The 27,061-nt window shown below is 32.5% G+C and overlaps 2 protein-coding genes across 3 annotated transcripts in view; one reads left to right on the top strand and one right to left on the bottom strand.

Moving 5' to 3' along the window:
- Nucleotides 1-203: 203 nt before the first annotated feature.
- LOC132699647 (major facilitator superfamily domain-containing protein 12-like) lies at nt 204-24,493 on the bottom strand. Its single transcript, XM_060666483.1, has 10 exons — nt 24,360-24,493; nt 18,641-18,820; nt 14,413-14,496; nt 14,157-14,355; nt 7,138-7,246; nt 6,888-7,069; nt 3,328-3,463; nt 868-976; nt 660-810; nt 204-603 (listed from the first exon to the last, which is right to left on the bottom strand). Exons 1-10 carry the CDS (start codon nt 24,424-24,426, stop codon nt 465-467), a joined length of 1,356 nt encoding a protein of 451 aa, XP_060522466.1. The 5' UTR covers nt 24,427-24,493; the 3' UTR covers nt 204-464.
- Nucleotides 24,494-24,565: 72 nt separating this feature from the next.
- LOC132700148 (estradiol 17-beta-dehydrogenase 11-like) overlaps nt 24,566-27,061 on the top strand; it is a 45,035-nt gene continuing 42,539 nt past the window's right edge. Inside the window, exon 1 of one of the 2 annotated variants that reach the window (XM_060667293.1) lies at nt 24,566-24,721. The gene's annotated coding sequence lies outside the window, so the exon portion shown is untranslated. The remainder of the gene's footprint in view (nt 24,722-27,061) is intronic. The other variant, XM_060667295.1, reaches the window with a different exon arrangement.

The raw sequence follows: 27,061 nt of genomic DNA, 5'->3' as shown, positions 1-27,061 counted from the left end.
AACTGATACGCTATATTTTATAATATGTGCAATATTGGCAGACCACTAACGCCCTTTTTTTTTAAGCCTTTTTAAGAAATATCAGATTTCAAATACACACTGCAACATAAAAAATTCAAATCTGTAAAAATTTATATTTTTGAATCATTACACTACAATTATTTAAAAAAAATCATACTATACGATGTTATTTAATTGGCAGTAGAAATAACATTAAGGAAAATGAGCTTTTAAACCAGTGCGATGCTAGGATTTAAATATTAATATCCATATGGTATATAATATTAATATCGTTTGGTATCCAAGTGCTTCTCACAGCCTATGACAAGTACCTTCACTTCAAGAATGATCATCTATCAGTCAATAAGGCAGTGTGGCAGTTTATGTGGATATGAAATTAAAGCACTGACCGATATTTTCTTTCAAAACAAAAACGTGGTTTTCAAAATAAATATTCGCTAATCTCAGTGTCGCCTTACGTTGCGTTTTATTTCCCATTGCAGCAACGCCAGAGATACGACTCCAATTAAGGACACTATGCCGCATATATAGGACAAAACGTGTTCGTAATAATGCGGGCATAGAGTTTTCGGTGTGCACTGTCTGCAAAAAGAAATTTTATGATTTTTATAATAATATATATTTATAATACAACTTACAAGTTTTGAACTAGTAGAACGACTCCCCCGGATATTAACTTGTCTGTAAATGTGACAATGCTGTATATTAGACCGCCCCCGTATCCGTTGGCTTTTACGAAATTTGCAGTCAAACATAAACTGGCAACCATAGTGGACGAGCCGCTTACACCTAGAGAATATGTCATAATTATGGCATTTTCTTTTAAACCGAAATTAGTTTCCTTACCGAGAAATATCGCTATAAAATACAGCTCCACGTCCGAGCTGGGGGACACTCCAGAGCCAAGCCAGATTGAAGCCGACAAACCAACAAGTCCGCCACAAAAGTACGTTACCTTAAATCAGTAAAAATATAAATTTATTTAATTGAATTTATTCAATTAATTTTCTCTGTTAAATATATAGTTAATTCAGATACTCTTTTTACCATAAATAAAATGAAAAGGTGCTACTAAATATTTACATTCTCCTATGTATAAAATGTTTTGAAGAATTTTCATAATAACTCTCCAAAAGTGAGTAGCAACTGGAGGTTGATTAGTAATCAATCACAAATTCTCTACACTTATTGTTAGAAAAATGTTAAAGCTGTCTCAATTGAGGCTTAATAAATTCTTTTAAAACTTTGTAGATTTATATAGGATTTTACGAAATAAACTTTACATTGCGCTTTTTTTTAGATAATGATTAAAACGATATGACCAATAAAATTTAACAATACGTTTATTTCCATGATATATTGTATTCTTAATATTAACCTAAAAGAAAAAAACAAAAAATGATGCATGGTCGATTTCGTAAATAATCTACACGATGGACACTTCTTCCTAATAAGAAGATTTTAACATGAGCTTGAGCTTGAAAGATGTGCACGTCTTTACGTTATTTGGCTATTTAGCCATTTCGAGGAAAACGGAAAGAAAATTTCGATTTCATTATATTTTATGCAGAAACAAAGACGCTAAAATTAAAATATATAATTTTTTAAAATAAGTTCTTCGACTATGAATTTTTGATTTTCCAGCAACAGAACGTATAACTCTTTTGAGCAATAAAAACATCTGTAGCGAGGGTTGGCCAACTTCAGCAACACATATTATAACATTGCGTCTACAAAATAAACCTGAATCCGCTGTTTGATTTTTTTTTTGTCTCAGATAATAACTTTGAGAGTTTACTGTTTGAATTAGGCATTTATTGTTTGTTTTATTGTTGTGTGTTTTCCAGGGAAGATTGTCAATGTGTAGGTCAAGACATTTGATATTTTCCCTAAAACGGATTTTTTTCGTTGTCCAATTCAATGTTTTATTTCAGATTGCTTTAGGTAAAGAAGGGTGATCACAGTAACAAAGATATCAAAACTGAAAGACGAAACATCATACGCCAAAGCTGTAAATAGAGCGTTAATATCTATAGTGTAAAACTGGTCATTAATAAGATAAAGAATATTGGACACAGGTTGGAACCGTGGGGTACTACTCTTGTTGAAATATTTAACATGTTTGAGGTAAAATCTTTAATATTATTTTTAATGTTAATATTTTGAAGAGTGACATATTGTCACCTATTTAATAAAAACAATACTGACCAACCAAAAGCCCCACCATCAAAACCATATTTCGCTGACATTGTACTTCTACCTTTCCAAACCCTTACTGATTTGCTGATAATATTTCATTAATTTGTAAATGAATTTAAAAAATTAATATGAAAGATAGGATAATATCAATATGAAAAATAACTGTGATCTGCATCTGTGATTTGCAAGTTTGTATTTAACTATTTTAAATATGGGGATAAGTTTACTGATTTTTATTCTGCTTGAGAACTGACGACAACAAAATGGGAGATTCATCACGTAGGTGGTTTCATAATGTTTATATTATAACTTGTTTAACTAAAAAGTTTGAAAGGGCATCAACACCACTGGATCTTGATTTCCTTAATTTAGTTCAAAGTAAATCCAAAGGTTCATGTTCTGTATAAGGGTACATGTTAAAATTACCTAAATCATGTAAACCATTAAAACCTCGATTAGAGCTATGAATCATCTGAAAAGTCTCGTAAACAGGCTGCTAAAAGTATTTGCTAAAATTAACAGCTCATTGATAGGTTTATTATAGGATGTATATACTTCTTGCCAAAATGTTCCTAATTTTTAATATTTTACCAATAAGCATTTTTTTTATTTAAAAAACAACTGTAATTTTTTTCCTACAGCAATTAATTAATTTAAGTAATTGTCAAGATATTGCCCATTACTAGCTAAACACATTTTCAAAAACATTTCTATAAATAATGCATCAAGTTTCAAAAATTCTTCGACAAAGCTATAATGTAATGTAAATGGCGCCAAAGAAACAAGTCTAATGGGCATAAAGCAGGCGATCTAGCTGGCCATTCCGTTAATATATTACCACTACAGCAATTAAAAGCAAATTAGTTATTACTCCGATGCAGGTTCAATTGGAAATCATTATTAAAGTAAAATTAAAAGTAAAATTGTTGACAGCAGAAAAAAAGGAAACAAAAGGAATTTGGATTTTAAAAGAAAGATTTTTCGTCTATTAAAAGTTACTGCCGTTTCAAAGGCGACGAAACCATTTTTATTGAAAAAGTTGGCCAACTTAATAAGTTAATAATAAGAGGTGGGATGTTGCAAACTAAATAAAAAACGAGTTATTACCTTGTCGCTACAAGATGACACCCGACATTTCAGCAGCATTTTCTCTTTGGCGACGAGTTCAATTTCGCCACGTTCGTCAAGATAAAGCGGTATATAAATAAGATTCAAAATCGTAAACAATCTCGATGTCATATACCTGAAAACACGCATAACGCAACATACTAGCGGGTATTTCTTATGTTGATGTTATCACTAGTGAAAACATATTTGGAAATACCATTAACATTTTCAGAGCTCATCCCTCGATGGTTCTTAAGTTTATTTTATTTTATTATCATTATCAACATTTATCACAAGTAAATCACGTGTTATGGTTTTCGGGAATGATAAGAATGACAACTTCACAAAGAGCAAACTCAAAATTAAATTGTAAATTTTGTGGCAAGAATCTGGGAGTTATCTCAGACAGCAAACTTAAATTCAAAGAACACCTAAACATATATTTCAAAAATTCCTGGCTCCATGAAAGTTTTACATAACAATAGACATATTTTAGGTAAACAAATGAAACGAGGTTTGTGTGTTCATGTAGTACAGAATGCATGTATCAGGTTTGTGTATGTTTTGAGGAAATTTGATTATGTATGTATGAGCGCAGAATTCTACATTACCCGACATTTTTGTCTATAAAAAATAGTTTAACATTTCGTAACAATGTCCACAATATTAACATTAGAAATAATGATTAGTAATAAATAAGTATGCCACATCATAACAGTGCAATCTTTCAACGCTCATTTTCATACAACGCCGTAAAGTTTTTCAACTTATTTCCAATCAGCTTCTGGACATGTCATTACATAATTTCAAAATAAAAAATTAAAAACGTCTTTTAAATCTCGATTGACGGGCTTAAACTAAAATAACTAACATAGTAAAGTCTATTCATAGATATAAGAAAGTGACTAACCAATACGAATTAAGGAAAGACCCGGGCAAACTGTAAGGATGAAATATGGCGGAACAGGTCCGTACTTTGCGTAGAATTTTATTATTTGGGATTTTGTTAGCAAAGATACTAAACAATATTTATTTATTTATGTATGCATTTATGTTTAAATCTAAAATAAAATTACAAATTATTTTTATTCCCTACTTAGATTACTTAAAATTATTCACATAATATAAATTACAAATTATTTTTATTCCCTACTTAGATTACTTAAAATTATTCACATAATATATCAGCATCACTATCGCTATCATGGCCTGTTCTAATTATTATTTGTTCTATATTTTCCCAACTTTGTTTGATTACATTGGAGTTAACACGGGGAAAAACATTTTTACGGCGAATGGCGGATTTCAGTTGGTGCCAAACATGTTCAATGGGATTAAATATGCAGTGGTAAGGTGGAAGCCTTAAAACTGTATGCCCTAGCGTTTTTGCATAATTATCACAGACGTATTCCTTTTGTAGGTTCAAGCTTTGTAGAACCTCAATTAATTCCTTTTTGGTATAATCTTCGTGAAAATAAATGTCGTTATTATATATCTAGTTTTGGATTGTTGATTTTGTGTCACATGAGGAAGGGGTTTTATTCAACTGTCTACTGTGACAACTTGCATTGTTCATTACAATTACGCTGGAGGAATGTTTGGAACTAGTTTGCTTTTAAACCAACTTTCAAATAAATCAGCGGTGGTGTCTTCATCCAGAGAAGAGTCTTTAATATTTTTCGCAGACAGAGAAAGTCCATTTGGAATCAACCATGTTTAGAGGCAGCATGCAAAATAGTTATTTTTTTACCTCTTTTTGATGGCGCGTTTATTTTACACTCATCATCATTTGAGTCAACCCAACCCTCTTCCGGGGTATCATAAGTGTCGAACCAGGTTTCATCCAAGTAAATAATTGGCCTTTGTTGTTCTCTGTAAATCCTAATTTTTTTCTAGATATTCCAGTCGCCATTTCCGAATTCTAAAACATTCCATTAAAACTTGCCTTTTGTCATTTTTTTTAAATCTAACACTCATGTGTTGAATACACTTCTATAAGGTAGTTCTGCCACATTTAATACCGTTTTCATCATTTTCAACCCTCCTAATTAATATATCTAATGTAGGCACGCTTTGTTCCTCGTATAACTGGTAAATTTGACGCCGTATTATATCTTGATCACTTTCATCTGCACTCGAGAAAATGTCAGCATCGTTTCTTTTTTTCCTCGCTGAAATGGGATTATTCACAATTTTCCATACAGTTGATGTTGGAATTTTCGTCAATGTGGCCGTTTCTTCTAAAGATGCTTGCTTGCTGGCACCACGTTCAATGAGAGTCAAATAAACATTGTTTATAACTTCCTTAGTCTCAATAGAATAGTGTTTTCTACATTTGGGCGGGAGCAATTCGCACACGCTGTATTACACATTAAATAAGAATGATTACTAATAAACTTAAACTAAGTAGTATACCAAACCAAAGAATATTAAACACAGGTAGGTGTAAAAATTTTTTCTATTACGGACCACAATTTTACCTGAATTTTAATTCCAAAACTTTAGGTAATAATCTTGTTGCATTGTATGTTAATGACCACCATTCAAAAGCAATTGGCCACTCTCTCATATCTATGAACATACCATACCTACATATCACTAAGTCCAAACTGTTATAAAATCAATTAATCGTCCTCCAATGACCTAACACAAATATGATTACATTAATTTCTCTAGATAATATTTTTATAGGATTAACATAGTATTGTTAAACTATGTTTGTCTCTCTTTGGTCCAGTAGAGTAGCCAAAGGCTAGACTTGCTCCAAAATTGGAACTTGGAAATTATTTCTTTGTAATAACTTTGTCATATCATATTGTTCAAATAAAGTCATTATTATTCTAATTATTATTTGTTACTTATAGTATTACTAGAGTTCAATTATCGACTAGAATTAAATCTCACTCAACTATTTACTATTGATCACTACAAACACAGAAAAAAATGAAAGTACGAAAAATATCCTATATAATATTGGATTGATCAACAGCAAGTCTACATATCTCTAGGTCTTTAGGTCTTTAGGTATAGAGCTAGATTTTAAGATTATACAGAAATATATTTTTTTAGGTTTTAAAGAATATTTAATTGCTGCCAACAAGTTTACGCAGTACCAATGCAGAACATAGGTTGCCTCTTAGGCAGATTCGCATTTTCTTTACCAATATAAAAAACCTACTTAAAATTACACAATTGTTATGCAGTATCTTATGTATAGAAACCAAACATGCTACATTTCTATATTCTGTGGTAGTAACTACGATTATTTTTAAACCCTCTCGAGCATTATATATATATATATATATATATATATATATATATATATATATATATATATATATATATATATATATATATATATATATATATATATATATATATATATATATATATATATATATATATATATATATATATATATATATATATATATATATATATATATATATATATATATATATATATATATATATATATATTAATACTCTCAAATCCTTAACTTTAGTTGCAAAGTAAAATAGGAAAAAAGACACTGGTCAAAGTGATTAGACACTACTTACATCAAAGCTACCAGGTATATGATGGATTGCCTCAAAAAGTGTTTTCCATTGTTGGTGTTTAAATGGTTCACATCGTCGACTTCTCGAATGATTTCGTACTCGTTTTCCTCCGTGCCGAGAAGTCCGCAATAAAACAATAACGATGCCAAAATTCCAACAAATAAAATAATTAGCGATATTTCCTAAAAAGAAACGCCAGAATTATCAACCATAACTTTCAAAGTAAAATAGTGTCACTGTACCATGTTACCTTAAATTTGTAAAAATCGTTCGGTCCAATGACTGCCGTATCGTTCGTGCCCAAAATTATCAGCGTGATAACATAGACCGTAATACTGCAGCAAACTGATGCGGTATAACTAGAACATAAATAGTAATTTGAAACAGCTTTGAACTTGGGAATAGTAGACTCAAACGGCCTGGTAGCATGTAGTCTAAAGCTGTTAAAATTAGGATATGGCTGATTTTATTTACTGAACATGTCTTGTTTGAAATGTCAGCAAAATACTTTTAAAAAAATTGTCCATGTTATTGTTAGAACTTGAGGAAGTATCGGTAAGTTGTTAAAGACATAAACGTAAGCCATTATAAGCTGACCAGTATTGAACCAACAAGGTGGAACCATAAATAAATCATTAGGTAGGTAGGTATATATGAACCCAGGCAAATAATGAAACCTTTGAGCTGATTGTAGTCCAATGTAAGGGTGGTAGAGTTCTCTAACGATATACCGTTTTTACGACTTAAACCGGTTTTTCACTTAGGTAAATTTTCATAAAGTTTTAACCGCAGTCCTACCTCGCTTGGGTTTCTCATTGTAACCCTCAAGATTCGCAATTTCATAATAACGTTCCAGAACCGTACTCTGATACTTCGCGCATACAAATGCTGAAAGCTGACGGATTTGTGTAGAGTTTCATCGGTGAGGTTCCTTGATTGTTATTAGTCCATGCAATCAAAAATCTATTCTTAGTTTGATATCCTACTCTTAAAATAAAACAGCCCGCACCACACAGTTCTTGTCGGCTAATATCTTAAATACGGCCCTGGTAGTACACGTGCTGCAAAGAATGGTCGCTTCCGCTTTACAACAGGCAGGTTTAAACCTCATTCCGATATCAAAACCACAAAAGGTTGTAAAAACGGTATATCGTCAGAGAACTCTACTATATTCCCGGGGTCCTTGAAAGTGTTCAGTTACAAATGAACCATATTGAAATGCTATTAATTGAGCAAAATTAAATTTAGTGAAATTCATTCATTATTCATTTTATAATTGAATGAGTGAGTAAGATAGCCAATATATTAAAATTTGTATTCACTTTCTGCTGAGCGCAAAAAGGATAAAATCGCCGGCTCCCTTCATATAATAATTTTGTTGTTGAGCGGAAAAAAGATAATATTCCTGGTCTTCAGCACAATATGATTTATGCGCCCTGTTGACAACCGTTAGCGTCTTGAGCCGATTATTTCACATAGTTTTGCATTTGCGTTGAGACAACAGGTGTTTTAGTAGTTAGTGAAATCTTGATTATCTGTAATTTGACAGTTTAGTGCGTAGAAGGTAAGTGCCTATTTAGTGATGGTTAAATAGAAATATTAAAGTTGTATTTCTGTATTGTACAAATGTCAGATTCATCGGACTCAGAGGGAGAACGTGAAGGGAAAAAGGCGAAAGTTGAACTAAAAGTGTCACATAAAAGAAAGGGAAAAATTAGCTAGACAACGAGGAGCACAGTTTGTTACACATAAAGGTAAACTAGATAATGCGGGCCGGATTGCACGTGCCGTAAAAAATGTATGGCAGATTTTACTATTGAAGAAAAACGTTCAGTAATTGAAATTGTTTATAATGGACGGCCAAAAAATGAAAAAGATACATATCTTATAGGACTAATACAAAGATACGATGGTTGGTTAGTTTTATCGTCCTGCAACAGCAGAGTCTAGACAAAATCTTTCTTCTTTCAAATATTTTGCTATGAAAGGGACGAGCAGGGTTGAAGTTTGCCGCAGTGCGTACATGAGTTTGCATGGTCTCTCGAATAAAGTCGTACAACGTTTAACCAAGCTCCGTGGAACTGAAACTTCACCATTTGACATGAGAGGAAGGCATGCAAATCGTGCAAATAAACTCGATGGGGCAATTGTTGCCAAAATTGATGACCATATCAAATCATTTCCAAAAAAGGAATCTCATTATTCTTCTAAGTTAATTACCTACTTAGATGGAAGTTTGAACATCACTAAGATGTATAGCTCTTCACTAATGAAAATCCTGATTTGAGAACTCACGTCAAGTATGAATATTATTTGAGACATTTTCAGGAAAACTACGGATACCGGTTTGGTAGGCTTCAAGTCGATGTTTGCTCGACTTGTGAAGACTTGAATGCAAAAATAAAGTCGACTACTCTTAATGAAACAGCAAAGAGGTGCGCAGTTGCAGAGCTTATGATTCATTAAAGACGAGCATCCAAATTTTACAAAAAACTTCAAGAAATCAAGGAAAAACATTTACTTTTATCATAAGCAAATACAGGCATTTAACATATACTCAAGCAATGAGAGGCTATATCAGAGCATGTGAATTCATTGACAGCTTCACCCATGGTCTTTTCAATATGAAAAACCATACAATGTGGATCTTCCCATTTCAAAAGCATACAATGAGAAAGCTCCTATCAACTATAAGAAGCTGGAAGATATTTCCAAAATACTACTGGACTACAGAACCTTCTATAATGAAATTCTGGCCAATCCCACTACAAATAGGGAAACCAGTGACCCAGAAGACTAAGAAGCATATAAATAATGTTTTTTACAATGTTGGTTGCTTAAATAAATCAGAGTTCTTCATTAAAGCCTTCATTTGTTTTTTTTAACTAACTTTTTGCAATTTGAGTGGAAAAAAGATAAAATTTTTGTACATTCAAATGCCAATATCTAATTACCAAATAGGTGTAAATCGTTCAAACTTTGGCATCAAATGTACTTTGTCAATTAACGGTTTCGCAAATAAACTACTTTATTCGATTTTTCAGAAACACGCTTCACTGGAATGTTATCCTTTTTCCAATCACCCATTCAATTATCTTTCCCAGTGATACGTATTTGACTCCCAAATAACATTTGCTGTTATGCAAGTGGAAAAATGTTTTCTTCGTAATAAGCGACACAATGAACGGTTGAAACTAGTTCCTGCAGTTCAAAAACGGGAAGTTAATGCGAGAGGTTATAATTGCAAAACAAAACAAAAGGCGTCGATCTACTTGCAGCAACGAAGTATAGAAAATATTATTTATGAAATGTACAAAGGAACTTGGTGCTAGGGATGCTGTACTATAGAATATTGGAGAAAAATAAATTCACATTTGAAAAGATCACACTTTATCTGATATATTAACTAATTTAGGATTTAAATACAAAAAACGATAACACAAATTCGTTATGCAAATGGTCCAATTTTGTCGGTAAGAGCTGAGAGTTTCTGCAGAAATATTTTTATTTATTTATTTATTGTTCATGGAAAACATTACGTTCTCCTAAACAAGGGTTGTTAGTGATGCATTATTTGTTCTTATTTGAGCAACTAATTTGACAATGAATGTTAGATTACAAAGCAACAAATATTCTGCCGATGAGGATGTGTGATGAGTGAAATCAGAATATATATATACGTTGGCATATGCTGAGCTTTGTGCAATAGCAATATCGCACTCAAACAATTTGATTCGCATTTTTTCGAGCAGAATAGGCTTTTGCTGTATTATACGTTGTAAATTTAGGTTTCCCCAGAGGCCTAAACACTGAATGCTTTAAAAAAAAAAGTTTTCTCACAACACCCAATTAAATTCGGCCTCAGAAAAAGTTGACTTTGGCGGTTAAAAAAAATCTTAGAAAGCAGTTCTTTTACATTTTGTGATTTTTATAGAGGAAGTTTAAAGTCATTTTGAAGATAATAAAAGATAAATGAATTGACTCTGTTTCAAGCCTAACAAAACCAGAGGCGGTTGATTTCTGGAAACAAAGGACTCTCTTATAAAAGTTTGAATTTGCTTTACAATGTCTAAATATCTAGGTCACATCCAGCCAGACATTCGGCAAGTCCATTTACACACAAGAAATGGAAGAGTTTTTTTACCATTTTGGGTTTAGGCATTGTTGAGAATAGTCTGCCGGTTAACTGATTGGCTTTGATTACTGACTTTTCCGTCATCTCAGTAAGAGAAAAGAGTAAGCTCTTTGGCCAGGTCTATTAAATTTAATGATTTTAGTTTTGCTTACATTACAATTTACGTTTGTGTAGTAGTTGTAGTAGTTATTGTTGTTGTTGTGAAGTAGCTAATAAGACAAGCTCATTAGCAAAAAGGAGAAGTGAAATTTGGGATTCTAAGTGTGTTTGAATATCTGAGATAAATAATAGAAAAAGCAGCGGTGACATGGACATGGATGTAATTGCAAAAGAACAAAAGTAGATTGTGGTTTACATTATTACAGGCAAGTGTACAATCCATATGTGCACAAAAATCTTTCGCATTTTAAGCCTCAAATGAAGGTATGGCAAAAGATAAACATTATCTTTACAGCCCCCGGAAACTAGATCTCGGATTCATGATGACATTTTAATAGTCTAGAAAGTAGAATTTTAACAAAATATTTTACAGCACAATTTAAGAGATCCATATGGCTGTAATTTTCTGGATCTTCGCTGATTCCTTTTTGATGTAGCATACGAGAATAATACGTTACCCTAGGAACTGGGTATTTTGCAAGAAGTATTTTATTATATATAGAACAAAGGTATAGAATCAGGTTTTGTGGGAGGTTTCTAAAACACTCATATGTTATGAAATTCGAACCGGGTGACAAAAGTCAAGTAATGGATGGGTCACTCCATAGAATAAAATTTTGCATGGTACTCTAGGTGAATACATTGTTCCCAAGACCTCTTCGATCTCTAAATTTTGTTTTTATATGTTTATAGGCCGTTTTATAGAATTTAGATGGAAGCTGATGAAAATTGATGTTATTTGCAGTGTTTTAACGCATTTTTTACAAGCTTTTTGTAAGTGCGACTCTTAGTATCAAACCACAGGTTACGACTTATATTTTTCGAATATGCAATTAAATCTTAGCAAGATGATACAAATAAATGTTATTTTTAATTGCAACTCTAATGCTGGGGAAAGATAAATAGTTGTACACACAGGTAACAGCGAAGGATTTGTAATTAATGTTACTTTAATTTTTTGCTCATCCAAAAAACTGACGATTATCATGATAAATGAGCGCCGAGGAATATGGTAAGCTCCATATAAAGATCAAACCAATGTGCAGAGACGACAAAAAGAAATATCTGAACAATATATGCCAAGAAATCGAAGCACGCCAGAACAAAAATGAGACCAGAGGTCTGTTTATGAAGATCAAACAAATAAAGCGAAAATTCTCCCCAAACCACAATAGTATAAGATCGGAAGGTGGAATAATCCTAACGGACACAAATAAAATACTGGAACGATGGAAAACATATTGTCAGCAACTCATGGCTCATCCGTAAGCAACGAAAGATACAGCAGAGGAGGTAGCAAATATTTTAAGTCCTGAACTTGGCGTCTTAAGAGCAGAAGTTGAAGCAGCCCTTAAGAAACTTAAAACATATAAATCCCCGGGTGTAGTTAAAATAACACCTGAAATGATCACCGCTCCAAGTGATACAGGTATAACATTACTTCTTGAACTGCGTCAGAGCATTTGGCACACATGTACATGGCCAGAGGACTGGACAACCTCTGTATACATACCCCTACACAAGAAAGGGTCAAAGCTAGTTGCGCAGTAAGATAATGCTGCAGCTAATGCTGGAGGGACTTAAGGTACACCTGCTGCCTGAGATACCCGAAGAACAGACCGGGTTTGTTCCTGGTCGTGGCACCAGAGAGCAGATCCTTAATATCAGGCAAATAATAGGAAAATCACGAGAATTTAATGTTGCTACCTATATCCGTTTTATAGACTATAGCAAATCCTTTGACAGTGTTAGATGGCAGGATATGTGGGGCTATCTCTCCCAAACACACACAATATCTCTCCCCAGAGAGTATAGATGTCGTTAATCAGTTCGTGAATCTTGGCTCTCTCATAACAAATTTAGGAGGGTGCACGGCAGAGTCGAGACATAGCCCTGTCTACATAGATGAGACTCGTCAAAACCTTGGTATTCTCAGTCTTCCTTTATGCATCGGAGTGCTGGACACTCAAGCAAACAGACAAACGTGCTATCGATGCTTTTGAAATGTGTTGCTGGCGAAAGATGCTGCGCATATCATGAACACGAAGAGGAACGAACGATTTAATTTTAAACCAGTTAAAGATTAAAAAACGACTGTACACCATCGTCTCCGAGCGAATTACATCCTTTTTTGGACATGTCGTCAGAAGAAACGGACTGGAAAATCTCACTATTCAAGGGAACATGCAAGGAACGAGAAGCCGAGTAAGATCTCCAAACAGATATGTGGACCTCATTCTCAAGGAAAGACATTCGGAAATGGAAAGACCTCACAGATCACAGATAGTGATGGCACGATACCCGAAACGGGTGACCCTAAATTTGCAGAGAAACCAATTCTGATTATTTTATAGAATGTCTCTATCACTTCAGACTCATTGAAAAGGTACCTATTAGCAGGTGGGGTAAAGACAACATAAAAAAGTGACTTACAAGCAGAGATGTTGGCGGTATTTTTTTTTTAATAATTTCTTTACTAAGTTTAAATTAAAGTGTACTTTAGTGATGAAATAAAGCTTTATTCCAAGTAGACAGAAACCCATATGTATGACCCATAACGTTTGTTAAGATTTGATGTCTCTATTATTTTATATAATTTCTGAAAACATTAATAATAATAAGATAAAAATATATTTTGTTTCATTTAACTCTACTAATACGAAATGATTTTTTAAGACTAATTTAATAATAACTACTGATTGTAGTACTGGCCATCTTATTTACAACCCCTCTACATTTTTAATTAAATACCATCTATTTTGTAACCACTTACCTACCTAATGATTGAAACTTACAGTACTTTACTTTTAAAAATAGTATAGTACTTTATACCAAAAAACACATCTTATAACTAGTTTACGAAACATATGAAGAGTATGCGAACTTCAGGACCATAACTAAGTCCTGGAAGCCTACGAGTCTAGTAAACCCAATTTTGGAACGTGTCATCCTTGCGAAAAAGAAAATAGACTCACCGAATGGCGGTCAAGTCTGAACTGTGACTGTGACTTCTCGATATCTTTGGAATAATCGACAAATGTGAGATCTGAACGATAGCCCAGCCGACTTGAAATAAAGTTATACTCAAAATGTAATATACTAAAACTAAGGTGGTAAGATTTGTCGGTTTGAGTGAAAACATCAGGAAAAATCCTACGGCTACTGCAACAGTTCCTGAAATGACGAAACGTGATCGGCTCAGCTACATTTCAGCTAATCAGAAATTATTACCGCCAAAATGCCATCCTCGACGTCGATCAGTGTAATCTATGGCCCACCCTGCCGCCGGTGTTGCTAGAGAGTCGACAACCTGACCTAGGCAAAAATGATCAAAATATTATTCGGGTTTTGACGTAGTACTTGGTGAACATACCAGCGATCAATGAATACATACATCCATACATAGTATGGATACAATACATACATAATTCTGAAGTTATGATTTAAATAGTAAAAATTTATAAATAACTTTTTAGGGTCCTTTAATAACTAACATAATACTAAACAACAAGCAATACCACAAACATAAATATATCGATAATATATCGACTTTTATTTCGAATAAAAAGTATACACTGAGGTGTATATCCGGACAACACACAAATTAAAATATACTCAGACCAAATGATTCGAACGTTTGTTTATATATGACGTTTGTCCCTGTATAACATCATAATAATATCTTAAAAAAACGCATTAATACATTAATACATTTTTGTAATAAGAGTTAATTTATATCTTTTCCGAATTGTTTTTAACTGCTTTTTACCTAATACGATGTTGAATAAGTATTTCTGTAATGTTTTTCTTTTTTAATTTGTATGGTAAATAATAATAAAAAACCTTATTAATATTATTATTATCATTATAAAGCCATTGTCTTTTTCAAAGAAGTGGACCTTTAGATTAGCATCAAATTTTAAACCTTTATAAGATTAAAGTTGTTCAAGCATTGAATTATATAGATAGCTATTCTATGTTTAGGAGAAGATAATTTATATTTATATCTAGCCTTCTATTTAACGTGTTTAACCAATCTTAATTTTGATATAACATTCTGTCATACTTTCTTAGTTTTTGAAGTAAAAAAATAAAACTTTGTATAGATATCGACCAAAATAATGCAAAAACTAAGAATGCGCATTTTGTCATGAAATTTGATATGTCGGTTTAGAATAATATTCGGAACAACTTAAATACGACTGTGTAATGTTTACACCAGGTTTCTGGTATGTTCAATAAACTCAGAATCCAGGTTGTGTGCAGAACTAGAGGGGTTTGATCAGAAAGTCTTTCCTTGATTTTTCAAAAAATTTCATAGGTTAAATCTAATAGAATATAGATTTAGTGCATGTTCTTCCTTAATAAGCTTTAATAAATTCCAGATCTTCAATAATAGATTGAATAGACCGACAAAAATTACTCATTTGAAAATGACAATAAAGTAGTGTGTCCTCAGCGTAAGACTGCAATATTTTGTAGATTTAAGCAAATTGTGTAAAAAATAAAAAATCATGGACCAGTGTTGCACACTACAGAAAGTACTTGGCCAGAGTCTGAGAAATTGTCACCTGCCTGGGTCCATAAGACTTCAGTTTACTCGAAACAAGGCGGTCGTCTATCGTTTTCAAGCAACGATAGTTAGCTTCCGTAATATCAGCCCTTAGGGGAATAAAATGACATATACGGACAAAACAACATAGTATTTAAAATCCTTGTTGGAACCCAGCGCAATGCTGTCAAAATTTTTTTTCGGCTCATGCACCGTATCAAGTAAGACGTCCACTGATGTTAAGATATTTAATTTTAGTTTAAAATTAGGTTTGATATTTGGACTACTGGTCTGCATGTCTCAGTAGTCATATACAGTAGAAACTGGTGAATGTTTATGCAATTTTTGTTTTAATTTTGAATAAATATTGATTCTGATTTATTTACAAAATGACATATACCAACCATGTCTAAAATGACATAATATGTCATTTTACCCATTTTGTTGTTTCATATTAAATATAAACAATATCACGCCATTATAAAAGCTTATCAATTAGCAGCAAAAATGGTTTTGAGAACCGTTGAAAGGTTTTGAAGTTATACAGAATAATAGGGTCGGGTTTAAATACCGTTCAAACGGGCCAGAAGATATTTGCAACTGCTGGATGTAAACATATTTCTCATATCCCCTAGAAAGAATATGAATATTTTTCAAAGAAACTTCCACAGGCTACTGTAATACTTTTTACAAAACTTCTGGATTCCTCCTGCGTCGGTTTTTGCTGAGTCGAAATTGCTGACGTTTCGCCAATCATCCTGTTGGCTTCTTCAGAGCTTGACTGAAACTGAAGAAGCCAACAGGATGATTACCGAAACGTCAGCAATTTCGACTCAGCAAAAACCGAAGCAGGAGGAATCCAGAAGTTTGGTAAAAAGAATTTATTAACTGATGGGAGACAAATCGGCAACGTAGGTGTAGCACAGGAATCAGGCTGAATGACTACAAACATATTTTATAAATGGCTTGCTCTTTTTCAGTCCCACGTGAAAGCCTCCAAAGATGACACAGTTCTATTTGTATTAGACGAACATATTAGTCAAAAAGATATTGACACACTAAATTTTGCCAGCCCACTGCACCTATAAAATCCGACTATTGGATATTTCATTTTTTGGTCCGCTAAAAACATATTTCAATCAAGAAATTACGTTATGGCTTAAACAGAATGCAAGCAGGGTTGTAATTCACTTATAAATTGGATATTTTTTTGGCAAGTCGTATGAGAAAACAGCAACTGTACAAAACGCGCACAATGGTTTGGCCATCAAATTCACATGTTTTCTAGACTACGATTTGAACCTTCGGAAAAACGATTTATATCTAGAAAACAGTCAAATAATAGGACCTAGCATCGAAAAAAGGACCCATCAAAACTCCGAACAATTTCCAATTCCGTAATATCCCCAGTGCCTATTGGAGCACGTGTAACTGGACAAGGTAAAAGAAACCCCCGTAAAATACATAACGTGCTCGTATTGACATCAACTCCTAATATGGACGAAATAATTTCAGGATGCTTCAATAAAGGGTGTTTGAAATATCGTCTGTACGTGGTAAAATCTTTAATTACAGTTTGATTTTGATATTTTTGGTTTGTTTGGATAGATCTCTCAAAAACGCACCAAAACCTTATGTTTCTTATTACATCAACCTGAAGTCATGGCTAAGAAAGTAAGAATAAAGTGTCAACGAATCCTTTTTCATTACGTAAAACCCAATTTCCATGAATTTCGAATTCAGAGTAGGGAAATATCGCAGGTCCCTCGCTTAAGCATTACTCCTGTAGAATGTTTGATAATTTTTATGCTGCATAGATTTCACTGAAAGAAACTAACGATTTTCTTTAAATTAAATGTGATTAGAGAGGATTAGATACAAACTAAACTTTAAAACGCTGTATTTTTTTAATTAAAAAGGATAACAAAATTTATTGACGTCGGCATATTGTTGCCTTTGTGAAACCAAGTTTCCCATGGAGAAGCGAAATTCACTCGTTAATGTATATTTTAATTTTGTTTACATGTTTCGAATACTAAGATTTATTCATGCTGTTGTTTTAAGATGATACTAAAAAATAAATGTCCCCTTAAAAGTCTTTTTTACCATTATTTTTGAAATTTGTGTAATGTCAATTTGTAAGATCTTAAAATCACATAGAAAATAATCGTTATTTACAAAGTTTACAATATTTGGTAATGCCCAATAGACCTTGTGAATATTTGACATCAAAAGTTAGTCCCAGTTAGCCATGACTTTGAGTTGACACAATAAGAAACAAAATGTTTTAGTGCATTTTTGAGAGATATATCCAAAAAAAAAATCAAAATCGAACCGTAATCAACGATTTACAACGATATTTCAAACATTATAAAAAATGGTATAGTTCGGTTCTAAGTACTCCCGAATAAGAATTAGTTGCCAATTTATTTTTAAAAAAATCCATAATAGTACTTCTCTATTTTCTCCTTTTGTTAAGTAGTCCTAGTTGGCCATGACTTCAAGTTGAAGTAATAAGCAAAACAAGATTTTAGTACATTTTTCAGAGATCTATCCAACAAAAAAATCATAATCGAACCATAAACAAAGATTTTACAAGGGTGTACATTTCTTAAGTGGGACACTCTGTATATTTTCAAAAAGAAAGAGTGTGTCATTTTGTACGTATTTCCCCTCCTGTTGTCAGATCAGGAAATTGTGGTGTTTTTCTCGAAAACCATTTTGGGTGTTGATAAGAAAATATCAATTCTTGAGCATATAAAACTTTTTCAATGATGTTTGACACTAGAAAAGGTTTTCCTATAAAAAAAATTTCCACGACTCTGGAAAGTAATTCTGCTCTAAACGCTCTACGGTGCCTCTGGATTGTATTCATAAGTGGGACACCCGATAGATTAGGTAACTTACCGATCATCAAAAGTGTTCCGGCCGTCGTAGATGGAATACTTAAAACAACTTGTAAATAAAACAAAGTGTAGGAGAACCACATAGCGGCACATAAATCGTTGAATACGTGGCCGAGGCCGAAACTTATCTTCTGCAACGACGAGCACGTCGGTCTGAAACGCTCCTCCAATTCCATGTTGCCTGAAAATATTCAATCAACTAGGAAATCTACACATATTTAATGAAAAATCAAATAGGATATAGGTACCTCTTCGGAGATTTAGTAACGAAATTGACATTGCTATCTCATTGACTGTTTCTGTATTCGTTTGAAGGAAACTCAAATAGAAAAGGGAATACACTATGTACATGAAACGCCAATTAGGTACATTGTAAGATTACACGAAATAAGACTCGAAAATATACTGCGGTGAGCGGTGGTTCTGTTTGAATTTCACCAATATACAGAGCAGATAAATTTTAAATGAATGGCGGCTTCTGAGCAAATAGTTGTTATCGTACGCTTCGAAGATAATTTACGTTCTTTCATGACTAAATCCCATTACGAGATAATAAGAATAAACTTCACTCCATGTTGACTTTGGCAATTTCGTCGTTCATTAGCTAAAAGTCGACTGAGCAGCGCACATTCGACCGAATTTTTGATTTTTTGGACGTTTAATAGCAGAGCAGCTGTCGAGCAATCAACTAGTACCGAGTTTCTTGTAATTAAACATTCGCGGCATTCACTTTTTCGTTCGTGCAAGTAAAAGTGACTCGCGGATTGATGACGAAAAGTAGAACGCCGTGACGGAAACGTTAGCGGGAAAACTCACCAGAGACAAAGCGAAAATACACAGTTTTACTAGGAACACATTTTCAATGAGACAAGTCGCGCACGAAACACGAACCATTCTGTCGGTGGGATAATATTCCGTTCGAAGTTGATAGGTTTCTTCTTATATCGGCGGCTACTGGTGTTACCTACTTTACGCTATTTGAAACTTGATATCTTTTGTCGCATAAATGCCTAACGGATGGCTAACTGTGACTAAAACCGCTTCAGGAAAACAGTATTTTTTGTTGAGTACAAAAGTCAACTATGACCAACGAAATCTGAATCAATTTTAAATCTCTATTATAAACTATGTAACAATGCAAATCATTAATTAATAATAATAACAATAATAATAATAATACTTAATTAAACGAAAGTGAAAACAATTTACAATTTTTCAATAGGTTTTCCCTACTGGCGCAGTCGACCTTAGAGCTACTCTACTCAATCAGCAAGTACACTGTAAATTACGTACTAAATTAAAAATATAATTTTAAGAAAGAATAACTTTGTTACACAACAGTCACTAACTAAGCTAACTCAAAAGTAAATATTTTTTTTAATTTCCAACATTTAACTTTAATAAATCAACAATCAATCAACAATAAAAAACTGCAGACAATTTATTTCTGTACTTCATGAATAGTACACGAACATTATGACGAGATACCAGTGAGTGAGTGAATCCTTATTGTTTTTAATAATTTTATATAAAAATTTGCAAAATGATGTTCAGGGTGGCTCAAACCGTAAGAAATACAGGGGTAGCTTAAATAGAGCCAAAGTCGGGCAACATATTCGGAAAAAATGGTTTTTTTAAATTTTGGTTTCCATTGTCTCCTGGTTTTATTTGTTAAGATAACTTGAAATGAAAAATACATTTTCTGGCTGTATGATTAAATATTCTGGTGACCATCATTAATTTATTTTTTTTAAATAGGAGCCTGTTCTTTTTTCATTTTAATTAAATCCTTTCATTACTTTTAAAACACAATATATTGTGACTTTGATATTTATGGATATTTCTTACACAAAATTCCATCACCCGAATATATTAATTAATATTTATTTAATCATAATACGGCCTTGAACTACATTTTTAGGTGAACAACAGAATAAATTTATTATATTTTCATGATGTTTTTATTGCAACTCATTGATATCTAACAGCGGAAATTGTAGTACTTGAAGGTTCTTAAGATATTCCCAAAGGAAATAACCAAGGAGACTGAGATGTGGACTTTTGGCGGACCATCTTACAAAACCGTTTTTTGGCTTTCCAGTTATTAGGAATTACATGGTTAAGGAATTGAGTTACTTCCCTTCCATTAAGAACAAGAGCTCCGTCTTACTGCCACCATAATTCTTGCAATACCGCCCAAGGTTGATCGCCTAGAGCATCTAGGACATCATCCCTAATCAAATTTAGATATCGTTCGGAAGTTAAGGTCCCGTCCTAAATGAAAGATTCAATAATTCGGTTCCTCTACATACCAATCCATACATTGAATGAACCTCTGAAGCTTATTCTTGTATTACCAAGACCAATAATGTTCATTGTTCCGATTGAATAATCCGCTAATTCAGAAACCTGCATTCGTCTGTGAATGTTATGTTATTGTATATATACATTTGTATATATTTTTTAAAATAATCGGTTACAAAACCCCAAGCGCCTTTCATTATCTCCTGGCTTGAGTGTTTGACTGGCCTTAAATATAAATATGTTGTAGCAACAGATAGAAAAATAAAAAATAAACTAACTTCCTTAATAATCTGTTGCTCTTCTTCAGCAGTTACACGGGATCCATATTTTCTTCTCGGTTTATGAAAACTACCATACAGAGACAAATTATTGCCTAAAATAGCGAAACGGTTATAATGAGTCTGTGGTCTTTCCGGATACAATTCCTGTTGACTTACTACTTGAGAATATTGGATTGCAACAGCTTTTTATCATTTCCAAAGAAGAAAATACCATTTTGCTATTAACTAGAGCCAAGAATATTATTGATCCTGTCGAAACTTTCGGAATAAAATAATTTTGGCGCGAGGCGTTGAGACAACCACCTACAAAAAAACAAATAAAATTTATTTTTAATATGCGTATCAAATATAGGACAAATTGTTTATGTAAACTGATTTGTTGTCTACTTTTTTGTATCTTAGGTTTAATTTCATGAGATGCAATAAAAACAAAGATAAATATAAAAACATCAATCTCAAATGTAGTTCATGGTCGTATTATGATAAAAAATATATAAAATATTCTGGTGATGGAATTTTCTGTATGAGCAAATGTCAAAGTCACGATATATAGTGTTTTAAAATTGAAAGAATTTAATTAAATTGAAAGCAAATCAGGTCCGCAGGTGTTTTTCATTTTAAGTAGAAACCAAAATTGAAAATGTCGATATTTTCAAATGTTTTTGTAATTTCTCAAAACGCAAAACGGAATTATATTGAGCATCAAAACCTGTATCTCTTACGGTTTCCGAAATCCCAATGATGAGAGTCGAATTTCAGCCACCCTGTACACATTTAAAATTCATTCTAAGTCATTGCAAGTCGTGGTTTAAAACTACATATAATTCGTATACAGGTTTGAAATTTAAAATATGTCAGTTGCTCTAAAGCATTTTTGGAGACAAAAAGTTCTTTATAATATCAGTTGTAGGTGTTGCTAAAACCTAAGATGACTATCGATTACTATTCCCAAGTTTTTGTCTCATCAACTAAACCAATTTTGGAATTAACTATTGAGATTTCAATATTGCTTTTAAGAAATTCCAACTGTCTTCCCAAAACATCAAAACGTCCCAAGTCAGAGCAATGAGGTTTGGTATATAGCTGTTTGAGCTTGTGATTATTTACCTTGCCACCAAGTGATTAGATAGTCAAATAAGGGTCCAACGATGCAGTGAAACCGCTTTATCCTAACCTAAAATATGATTTACAGGAATTAACGCTAAAAAAGTTCGATTTTGTGAAACATTTTCGATTTACGAGTTATTATTGGGGTTTCCAATTTTCGGAATCAGGATTCAATTTCGGGATTTTTACTTGCAATCCCGGGATTAATCTTGAAATCTCGAAAAATTAAATAAATATTTTGTAGGTTTATATTAATTAATATCTTTTATATATTTTAATAAAATAACTTATACTTACTGAATAATAATGTGTATTGTATCGTAACCAATATAATAAATAACAAAACATTACACAATACAACAGAATATTTTAATGACGAACACAACTTTAAAGAAAAAAAATAATCATGTCAAAATTAGAACTTATATTACTTCCATCAGTGAATCTAATGGCGATCTTATTCTTGTAGTAGGGGAGGACGTCGAAGAAAAAAATCCGTTCTGATTCTAGACACACCCAGATCCAAATAATGATATTACCCAACAAATAGCTTTGCATTCATTAAAAGATCAAAACTATCAACCAGATTACAATAATATAGCAGCACTGAACATTGAAACTATGATGAAGCCCAACTTAAATCAATTTTTTCGTCGTTAGACACTGTTTAGCTATGAAGCGAAGTCTTGTTCAAATCTTAAATAGTAAATAAAAAAATTGTTCGTATTGGAGTATGCATACAAATAATCCATGATGGATAAGAGAATATCATATACAACATCTACAAAAAGTAAATATTTGGGCAGGGATTTTGAATAGCAAAATTATTGGACCTTATTTGATCGATCAAAATCTTGCTGAAGCCAGATATTTACAATTTCTTCAAAATGACTTCATTTCTACTTTTGCAGTTTCTTTTCCAAGTCCAAATCCGCCTTATATGCTAGATAGACAAGTGCGTGAATATCTAAATACGGCACTTCCAGGACAGTTGATTTTTAGAAGGGAATCAATAGAATGACCCATAAGATTTCCAGTTATTAGTCCACTAGATTTTTTCTTGGAGGATATTTAAAATTCAAAATAAATAAGGAAAACTATAAAACTTGGATAATTAAAATTTATAATTGCAAATAAGGCAAATTAATGAAAATATTGTAAGTAATGTTTTGGAAGGGTTTTAAATCTATTAGCATTTTATTTATTTATTTTATGCCACTAGCGTTTTTCATTGTTTTCTTAGGAAAGCATTGATTAAACATTATACAAAACAAATTCATACAAGGTTTAAACTCTTGATTGGTATCGCACCAACACACTATCCAATGGGACGTAGAATCCTGATGAAGCTTGCATATGCAGGCGAAAACTAGATTACTAATAAAAAGCCACTATACACTGAGCGTTAACAACTTTTATTCCTTGCTTTATTAATAAAACCATGGGCGATCGCGAATGAGATTGCTGTAATTTCGGTACCAGTAGCCCCGTTAGCCTCCCACCTTTGTTTTTTTAGGCAGTTTGATATCTTCTTCTAAACTCGAACAGTAATGTATTTTTCCAGGCACCATGATCAGAAATACAAGCGTCAATTACTAGGCTGTTCACACAATTCACACAGATGTTGTCAATACAGCTGTAGTATGTGACGTCACCCTTGTATTTTCAAAAACCGTAGACGCAATTTTGTAGTCATATTTAATTCAATAACTGAAGATTGATTCATTAAAATTTATTCAAACTCTACACATGAGTTAACCATACCGGCCTCTTGAAAAAGTTATATTACAACTTTGCTATAAAATGTACAGGGGAGGCAATATTTGGGCACCTGAAAATTTACGTGGGATTTCGTATGTAAACAACCAGTAATATGTAATACTATTGATGAAGTATTAATATTTCAAGCTATGTTTTCGATTTTGAAATCCTCATTTTCTTCTATTAACATTTAAATTTCTCATTAATGTGTTAAAATCTAATTGTGGAACTTAAAAAATGAAACCTTGAAAAGTGTTTCGAACTTACACGCAACGTGGCATCGCCGCGCGACTCTAACGAGGTGCGCCGCGCATCGAAGTCCTGCCGGTGGCATTTTCCTTGCACCCCGCACCTAACTTCCACCGCCGCAGGATCTGTCAGGAATGCCGAATGGCGACGAGCGATTTTCACAACCAACAAACGGATAGAAGGTTTCGGGCGATTTCCTGCGAACTTGCCGCCACCAGTTCGTGTCCAACGATCGTTCAGTCGCGACGGGAGAGGTAACATGAGTACAACGCGGTTTTAGAATATCGTGGTGATCGTCTTTCACTGACCGGGAACGAAATCTGACACCGAAATTCGGCTTTAGCTTGGCGAATGGATTAACGGTTGAGAAATCTACAGAGGTTAGTTTTGCTCGTTTTTGCCGCTCGTTGTGGGACAACGCCGCATAGTCGCCCCAGATTCCCATTCGTCTTTTCGAACTTTAAAGGAATGGTCGATATTACCACCCGAAGCGAGTTTGTGTGAGCGCGACTCGAGTAAAAATCATTTAGTTCAATTATTAAAGAGCGCACTCACTTTTTTATGATTTAAATTCATTAAAAAGTTTAAAAAAAAATAATTTGTTGCATTCACCACTAAATTTTAATTCGGGTTTTTAAAGGCTAACTTAAACAATTTGAACGAATTGGAGTCAACTTCGATTCAATTGGGCCCAACACCAGAGTTGAAAATTGAAGATACTTGAAATAAGGCATCCGAGATTGGAAAAAATTTATTTAGATTAATAAATGAGAACATAGTTGGAAATCCGAGAGTTTTATTTTAACTTAGATTTCTGAGGTTACATTATTAGAATTTTTAACAATTTCCAAAAATACAACAATTAAGCCAGCAGTCCATCTTAGCTTACCTTCGAGCTTCCACCAATTTAGCAGTAACAAAGGATTTTTTCTTTACAATTTTTCCTATGCATGCAATTTTTTTAAAAGCTAATATTAATTTTAATGCCATGATTTTTGTTAGGTCTGTGTGACACATTTATAGTTTTGATATTGCTGTTAATAAAAACAGAAACTCGCAGATCTGCAATACGGTTCTGGCTTAAATTTCTCGTTTAACCAGTTGAGAATCTGCAATGTTATGTATTTATTTTTAGATACTGCGAATTTACAAATTGCGAAGTTTATAATAGCGCTGGATTTGTATACGTTTTATAAATTAACTAAACTAAACTAAAGTATTTTTTAAACTAAACTAATTAAAAATTTTGGACTAGAATATGGAAATTGAAATATTTTGCAGCTGCAACACTGTCAAATCGAATGAAAATGAATTTCCCTTTTCATTCTACTTTTATGAAAGCAGCCACCACAATTTTTTTAATAATTTTGTGTTTATTTATATTTTATATAATCACCATCTTCTGCGAAACTATTGAATTCAGATGTAGCACGAAATGATTTATCTTTAACTAAGAGTTTCATTCAAAAAAACATTTTTCCGGTTAGAATGTTGCAAAGTTGATTTCGTAATATAAGCATTCTGTATATGTTTCATATGATAAACCAATATTTTATTTTCATTCCATTGAACATCATAAATATTGATTTGAGTTGAATTAGATTTCTTTTCTTCATATATATGCACTGTTAGGCAGTCGTCTGGAGCGTTTTATTTGAAATTTTGTTTTATTTCTCTCTGCATTAATTAATTTTTTGATACAAACTTAAAAGTTTAAGGTCATTTTACAGTAGCCTGTAGCCTCTATTTTCCAACATTAAGGAATATTTCAAATGCAAGATTGGAAATGTGAAAATATATTTTACGAGTGAGAATCGTACGTTAACAATGCAATGTAATACGTTTATTTCCACCGACACTAACAGTTACTTAAAAGGAGAAACGAAAAATCAACACAATTTGTAAATAATCTGCTACACGATGTCAAGTTTTTTTTATTACAAAGAGTTTTTAACATAACTGCGAGTTTTATGTGAAGTGGAAAATTATTTCAAAATTAGAGCCCTACAGTACTGGATATACATCTTAAAAAATGCATATTATGTAAAAATATTTCCTAACAATGGTTTTCCAAAAAACTATAAATTTCTCTTCTGTGCAACTATTTAGGGAGTCGAAATGGTTTACGATGAGGCAATTATTTTCTAAAACACCGATTTTAAATATTTTTGAAAACAAAACCGAACTACATAATATAACTCATTTTTATAATACAATAAATAGTGAACAGGCAAATGTGATAACAAATAAGTGTAAAACACAAATTGGACAAAAATGTTACACATTTTTGCACTCCTATTTTTAAAATTTCCTAGATGAGGATGTAAGGCGGAGATTCATAATTCATTTAAAAAACATTTCAAAAAATTTATCTGTAAGCCTCGAAGCAATAAAGAACAAGAAGTAAACTAATATATATATATATATATATATATATATATATATATATATATATATATATATATATATATATATATATATATATATATATATATATATATATATATATATAAATCCAAAAAAATGAGAAAATGTCCAAAATAAAACGACTAAAAATTACATCGTAGAATTGCTTGTTTAAAATTCTTATATTACGTAGGTTAGACTTTGTATTTTATATAAATTATGTAGTAATTTCTTTAAACATTTGTTAACGTCATTTAGTGCAATATGTGGCAGGGTAAATTTATGATATGGGATCCCGCTCAACTTAAGAGTTT

This window comes from Cylas formicarius, unplaced genomic scaffold, assembly GCF_029955315.1.
Source record: "Cylas formicarius isolate icCylForm1 unplaced genomic scaffold, icCylForm1.1 PGA_scaffold_3__17_contigs__length_32017465, whole genome shotgun sequence".
Classification (NCBI taxonomy): Eukaryota; Metazoa; Arthropoda; class Insecta; order Coleoptera; family Brentidae; genus Cylas; species Cylas formicarius.
The sequence above is the reverse complement of the archived record's forward strand: the minus strand, read 5'-3'. Positions and strand labels throughout refer to the sequence as shown.